The 7,568-nt window shown below is 41.7% G+C and overlaps 1 protein-coding gene across 2 annotated transcripts in view; it reads left to right on the plus strand.

Annotated features, from left to right (window-relative positions):
• Nucleotides 1-305: 305 nt before the first annotated feature.
• The window catches only part of YIPF6 (Yip1 domain family member 6), a 41,280-nt gene continuing 34,017 nt past the window's right edge, over nt 306-7,568 (plus strand). Inside the window, exons 1-2 of one of the 2 annotated variants that reach the window (XM_040467847.1) lie at nt 306-791; nt 6,974-7,102. In XM_040467847.1, coding sequence (XP_040323781.1) covers nt 735-791; nt 6,974-7,102 — 186 coding nt within the window. In that variant the 5' untranslated portion in view covers nt 306-734. Of the gene's footprint in view, nt 826-6,973; nt 7,103-7,568 lie in introns of both variants that reach the window. The other variant, XM_040467848.1, reaches the window with a different exon arrangement.

Genomic DNA, 7,568 nt, shown 5'->3' on the forward strand with positions numbered 1-7,568 from the left:
TTTTTAAAGTTATTCTTACAATAATCACTCCTTTAAGACCTTAAACTTTTTTAGTATTTGCTCCAAATCGCTTAGCAATTTTGGAAGTTGTACTGGTATTAGCATTTTGGCCAATGTATACAGAGAAGCTGGCTTCGCCCCTCCTCCAAGGGGGAAAGGGAGAAAAGTCATCTTGTATAGTTTATAATAAAGTTGAGAAGTGGTAACTGGCTGGTAGCGGGGCGGGGCAGGACGGGGGATCGCAAGGAATCATTCAGGCAGGGACCAGGGCAGAGGGAGCAGTTGGTCTGGAGGGCTTGACTGCTTTATTCGGCAGCACGGAATCTTGAAATTTCTCTGCGGCCCCGGGGAGGCGCAGGCTTTTTCCGTGAAGTGCTGGCTCCGGAAACCGGCAACAAGAGCAAGAAACGGGTGCGTGGGTGCGGTGGATTAAAACACACACACACACACACACACACACACACACACACACACACGCAGCAGTGAAGCGATCTGAAGATCGGCGTTGAGTATTAAAGAGGGTGTGGCCTCAAAGAAGCGACGCGAGGCGCGGCAACTCAGACCTCTCGCCAACAGCTGGAGGACAGGGAGAGCAAAGGGCAGGCGCCGCCTGCAGTTGCCAGACGCTTTACGGTGACGCGACAGCAGTGCGTTGACGCGCTGACGAGCCGCGGCCTCCACGTCTTAGGTTCCGCAAAGGCCTGTGGGAGCGACCCGGGAGAAGGAGGGCCAAGATGGCGAAAGCGGCAGAGTCTTCGGGAGAGCCGGGGACAACGTCGCCCAGGCCCCTGGTGAGCTTGGGTTCTGCGACGAAAGGGACTGAGGGTGAAGCAGAGCGCCCTTATGGAAGTCGGGTGACGGGCTCCTGGCCTGAGAAGGCCGGAACTCCTTTCTCCCGGTAGGCCTGTCCTGTATCCTATGCCAGAACCAGCCCCAACACTGCACCTGCTCTTTGGGCTCACCGCTTTCCCCCTGCTCTCCTCGTTCCTTCAACGCCTTCTTGGGAAACTCCAATTCACTTTGCTTTCCCATACTCTGAGGGAAAGTCCTCATCCCGTACATTGTGTTAAATGCCAAGCTTTAGGTGATTTCTTAAGTATATTAAGAATTTAGATGTTTCTGCTGTCCTTCATGTTATCAAGAACCTGTTCTTGTTGGAGTAGCATTCTTGGATTAATGATATTACTTCCCATAGAACGTTATAACTTGATTATTGATTTGTTCAGTGACCCCAGTAGTTTTGGTTTCATCCCTGCCCTCACTGTTGCAGCTCCTTGTAATTCTCTTCATGATGCTGTCTTGCTCCTGTTGTTACAGGGGATATGATTTCTATTGCAAGTACAAGCCCAAAGCCTGGACAGGTATTTAAGAACAGAGGTTTTGGAGTTAAACTTACCTGGACTGGAATCACCCCACTCTGCCTCCTATGAGAGTTTGGGCAAATTATTTCATGGAGAATGTTTTCTTCATCTGTAAAATGGATATATAAATACGTGCCTCAGAGAGCTTTTAGGAAGATGAAATGATATGATTTATGTGAAGTGCAGAACACAATCAGCGTCATGAACTAAGGATTGTAATTAATTCAGCATTCTGCCCCAAGATCCCTCTTCCAAACAGTGTTTAGTTCTATAGCAGTTGTTTAATGGTACATCCCTTTCCTCTGTTTTAAATTGGCAACTTAACATAGCAGAGGACTGAACTGGGAGTCAGGTGAAATTGCTTCTAGTCCTGCTTACTTACTTACTGACTACTTATTACTTACTGATAAGTTACTTACTACTACTTACTAGCACTATTTGTTCATCTCTTCATTCATTCAACAAATATTTCTTGAACATCTGTGTCCCAGGCACTCCTTTAGGCACTGGGGATACAGCAATGAAAGAGAGTTGGGTAGGTCCAAGTTCTCATGGAACTATTGTGACCTTGAGGAAATCACTCTCAACACCAGTTTCCTCATTTGGAAAATGAGGATAGTAACTCATCACAGAACTAATGAGAGTACTAATGAGCTAATATACACACAGTGCCTGGTATGACATAGTTTACAGGTGTTTAGCTGTTTTTGTAGTTGCTGTTCCACCTCTCTTATGAAGTTCTCCACAATTAAATTTAGTGGTTCTGGTCATTCATTGCTCAATGTCTGATCGACTTCTATTCAGTAATGCTTACTTAAGTCCCACAATGTGCAGTGCACTATGCTATCTGCTTTAGGAAATACAGATGGCCTGCCCTTTTTGGTACTTACAGCCTAGTAAGACAAATGTACGTTGCTAAGATAAGATAGTAAATCAGAGAGAGTTACATATAAAATATTAACAAAATTTAAAGGAAGATGCTATCATGTCTAGTTGGGATGACAAAGCAAGCTACATAGTAGAAGTTATATTCGAGAGGGCCTCAAAGGATGGGTAGGATTTGAAATTTCAGGTTACCATAAGAGCTATCAGTGATTGAGAACCTGCTATATGCCAGGATTGTATTAGACATCCTCCACACACTTTCTAAACTTCACAGCAACCATTTCAGTTAGTTGGTTTTTTTTTTTAATTTTTTTTTCAACGTTTATTTATTTTTGGGATAGAGAGAGACAGAGCATGAACGGGGGAGGGTCAGAGAGAGAGGGAGACACAGAATCGGAAACAGGCTCCAGGCTCTGAGCCATCAGCCCAGAGCCTGACGCGGGGCTCGAACTCACGGACCGCGAGACCGTGACCTGGCTGAAGTCGGACGCCTAACCGACTGCGCCACCCAGGCGCCCCTCAGTTAGTTGGTTTTTAAACTGTTTTACTTGCAGATGAGGAGATGAGACTCAGAGAAGTTTGACGATTTCCCTAGGGTCTTAGAACCAGTTAGTGGCCAGGCCTGAAATTTGAAGCTGGGTCTGGGTCTAAAGCCCAGATTATTTCCATTAATACTGCACAACCTCTCATGGGCAAATGTACAGAAGTTGGGAATTGTTAATGTGTTTATAGGATAACAGATCATTTTGGCTAAAGCACAGGGAAGTATTAGAAGGTAAGCCTTAAAAAATAAGGCTACTGAATTAGGGAGGCAGTATGGAACAGTGGTTAGGAATTTGTGTGCTGGGGTCAAATTGCCTAGATTTGATTTTAAGCTCTGTCATTTAATCTCCCCATGCCTCAGTTTCCCCATCTGTAGAATGAAGATACAGCAATAATACGCTCATAGGGATGTTAGGTGGATTCAATGAGTTAACGCATGTAAAACACTTGGTAGTGTGCCTGGCACGTAATAATCATGCAATAAGTATTATTTATTCTTATTGACTACTGAGCTTGGAGGTGTAATAGGCAATGAGGTGCCAGTGGAAAGTTTTAAGAAGGGAAGGGCTTAAAATCATGACTTTGACAAAATAATAGAAGGGTTACCATGAAGAATGTCTGGAATCTAGACCAGTGAAACCAGTAGTTCTAAGAACAGGTGATTGCTACCTGGACTATAGCAGTGGTGGGGTCATGAAGTTTAGAGAGGCAGGATCCTTAAGGGTTTGTAGTGCTAGGGAGAATGTGTCTTACATCAGTGCTTTTCAAACTTTAATGTGCATAGCAACCATCTGGGGAATTTTTTTAGATTGCAGATTTTGATTTGGTAGGTCTGAGATGAGACCTGAGATTCTGCATTTCTAACATGCTTCCAGGTGCTGATGCTGCTGTGAGTCCCAGTACCACATGTTATTTGCTGTCTTGCTCCAGCCTCAGCCTTAAGTAGTTCATGTGTCCCTGTTTCTCCCCCAGCTGAAGGACACTGTAGTGGTCTGGCTTCAGGATGTTTTCCTATCCCTCTCCCAGAAGTAGAGACATTTGTCTTTCCCTTTCACCATACACAGTAGGCCTTCACCTGTGCCCTGGAGACAGCAGGGTTCTCTTAGTAGCTCTAAGGCTCCTGTTCTGTAGGGGAGAAGGGCCTGAGCAGGGGCTCTTTGCTTTTCTCAGAATTGGCAGCTGCTCCCTTCCCCAGCACCAAGACCCAGTGGAAGTCTCTGGTGTAGAGCCCACAAGTGGGTGTGAACTCCCCTCGTGTCTGATGCATCCAGGGGCCCTGTACTCACATACTAGTCCATGCTTGGCCTTTGGCAATTCCTTTTAAGTTTTCGCTGAATTCTTAAGCATCTGTGTGATATCTAGTGTCATTGTCTTATATTTTTGCTGCACTGTGCAATGTAGTGCTCATGTCCCATCTTTTCCTGGAAGCATCTCTCCTTCCTTAGATTTTATTCAGGCTACTTGGTTGCCCTACAACCTCAACTGTCTGATGGGTTTAAGAAAAGTTATGATTTTGTAGTTTAACTTTTCCTCATTGTTCTAGTGGTAGGGGTATTCTTTCTAGCTTTCTGTATCCTCACAAGTCAAATTCAGTGTTCTAAAGTCACTTGAAATAGTTGGCTCTCTGTGTAGTTGTGCATTTAATTCAACGTACAGTAGATTCATTTGTTTCATTTTTCTTTCAGTTTTAAGGACTTCTTTTAAATTTTTTTAAAAAATTTTATACGTTTATTTATTTTTGAGAGAGACGGAGACAGAGAGACAAAGTGCAAGCAGGGGAGGGGCAGAGAGAGAGGGAGACACAGAATCCGAAGCAGGCTCCAGGTTCTGAGCTGTCAGCACAGAGCCCAACACAGGGTTCGAACTCACGAGCTGTGAGCCAAAGTCAGACGCTTAACAGACTGAGCTACCCAGGTGCCCCGGACTTCTAAATTTTAATTTTGTTTCATGATTATGTGAACTATTTATATGACTTCAAGTCCTATATATAGAACTACTTGTATTTGCAGAAGCCTAGCTTCTCTATCTCCTCTACCTTATTCTCTCCTTTCCTTAATGGAAGCCTCTTTTAAAAAAAAATCATATGACTTATTTCTTACATTATGTATGACTTAAATTATACTGCATGATTTATTTCTTATACATTTCTTACATTTAAAAGTAACATTCACATGTGAGTGTGTGTGCGTGTGTGTGCATTGAGTGCCTTTATAGCCTCTACTTTCTTAAATGAATGGCAGCATATTATAAAAACTTTTCTCCACATTGTTTTTTTATTCAATACTCCATAAATAGTTCTTTAGAGATACTCCCATTCCTTCTTATAGATGCACAGTGCTCCATTATGTGAATACATCATACTTTGTTCAGCTAGTTCTATGTTGATGGATGTTTAGGTTATTCTCAGGTTTTTGCTTTTACAAGTAACGTTATAATAAACAGCTTTGTGTATATGTTCCTTTTGGAACAATGGAGTAGTATTTTTGCTACTCTATCTTTAGACTCCTAAAAGTGGCATTGCTTTCAGTGGATGATCCATATATAAATTTGCTAGGTATGGCCAGATTCATCTTCAGTAGAATGTAGTACTACTTTGCATTTCCACCAGAAGCGTGTGAATACTCTTTCCCCACAGTTTCACCTGCAGAGTATGTTGTCAAACTGTTGGATTTTTGCCAGTCTTAACACGTAAACATTTTTATTACAAGCAGTTTTAATTTGCATTTCTTTTTTTTTATTTTTTAATTATGTATTTATTTTTGAAAGGGAGAGAGCAAGTGGGGGAGGGGCAGAGAGAGAGGGAAACACAGAATCCAAAGCAGGCTCCAGGCTCTGAGCTGTCAGCACAGAGCCCGACGCAAGGCTCAAACTCGCAGACTGTGAAATCATGACGGGAGCCGAAGTCGGACACTCAACCCACTGAGCCACCCAGGCACCCCTAATTTTCGTTTCTTATTAAAAAGTGTGTTTGTGGGGCGCCTGGGTGGCTCAGTCGGTTGGGCGGCCGACTTCGGCTCAGGTCATGATCTCGCGGTCCGTGAGTTCGAGCCCCGCGTCGGGCTCTGTGCTGACAGCTCAGAGCCTGGAGCCTGTTTCAGATTCTGTGTCTCCCTCTCTCTGACCCTCCCCCGTTCATGCTCTGTCTCTCTCTGTCTCAAAACTAAATAAACGTTAAAAAAAAAAGTGTGTTTGAGAATTTATTTTTCAGAAGTTCTTTGAACAACTTTATTCTTCCTAGAATTTCAGTATACTGTCTTACACTTCATTTACCTGCAGCTGCTACCCTCTAAATATTGTGCCCATTGGGCCAAAAGTCGTGGGAGAAGTGATCATCGTATTTGTTTTCTTAGGAACTAGAAGACTCCTGAGTTTTAGTTACAGTAATCAAATTTGGCAGATGAACATAAGAGTTTAAAAGCTTTTAGTCTCATAATTCATTTTGGAAATGTTATTTGATCTGGTTTGCCAGATAACCTGGTAAAAAGAGTATAGATTAAGATTTATTTTCCTATTTCCCTGTTCTTCCCAGTTTTGCTTTAGGCTTCACATAATGCTTTTTTCTAGCCAGCAGAGGCCACCAGAGCCTATCAAAGAACAGAAGAGCTACAGAATTGTGACTATGTGAAGATGTCATTGCTGAAAGGTCTTTTTAAATAGCTTTGCAATCTTGCTAGCTTGTGTGTGTCCTGTGAAGATTTCATGCTTGAAAGAAACCAAATATTTAAGGGCAAGAAAGTGTCTGTGAAATTTACTTCATATTTTTTTCCATCAAATGCTATCTCCTTTAAAAGAAATAAGCATTTGAGAATTTTAGTTAACTACATTGTTTAATGTCTGATAAATTAATGCCTTGCAAAAGACATAGTCCTGGGGCACCTGGGTGACTCCCTTGGTTAAGCATCCAGCTTTGGCTCAGGTCATGATATCGTGGTTTGTGAATTCAAGCCCTGCATCGGGCTCTGTGCTGACAGTTCAGAGCTTGGATCCCGCTTTGGATTCTATGTCTCACTCTCTCTCTGCTCCTCCCCCACTCACACTCTGTCTCGCTGTCTCTCTCTCAAAACTAAAGAAAGAATAAAAAAATTAAAAAAAAAGACATACTCCCTACTCACTAGGAAATGATGTCTTTGAGGAATGCTGTAGTTGATTACAGGCTTTAATTTTTTTTTCCCAACTCTTCTCAGTTTGCAGGCCTTTCTGATATATCCATCTCACAAGACATCCCTGTGGAAGGAGAAATCACCATTCCTATGAGATCTCACATTCGGGAATTTGACAGCTCCACGTTAAATGAATCTGTTCAGAATACTATTGTAAGTGAGACTAGTTGAAAGAACTTCTGTTCAGTATCATGGGACTAAATAACTAATAGCACTTTGTAATATTTCTTTTGTTTGGTTCACTGACTTTCAATATAATTTATTGAAATTTTAAGATTTTACTCTAGAGAATAATTTGGTATAGCCTTTTTGGAAAGCAGTTTGGCTATAATGAGTATTAAGAATCTTCAGATGTTAAAATATTTTTAAGCTGATAATTCTACTCCACCTAGAGTATACGGAAATTTTTTTTAAAAATGTTTTTAAAATACAGAAAAATATTAATGTACAAAAATGTTCATCCCAGCATTCGTTATAATAGGGAAAAATTGAACACCAGAGGGGATATCAATTAAATAATGTGACATCTATGTGGTGGAATACCGAACAGCCATTAAAAATGTATTTACAAAGCACTGTTAATAACACGAAGAAATTTTTTTTTTTTATAATTTTTTTT

Source organism: Herpailurus yagouaroundi, unplaced genomic scaffold (genome assembly GCF_014898765.1).
Source record: "Herpailurus yagouaroundi ecotype Mexico unplaced genomic scaffold, PumYag 67569, whole genome shotgun sequence".
Taxonomy (NCBI): domain Eukaryota; kingdom Metazoa; phylum Chordata; class Mammalia; order Carnivora; family Felidae; genus Herpailurus; species Herpailurus yagouaroundi.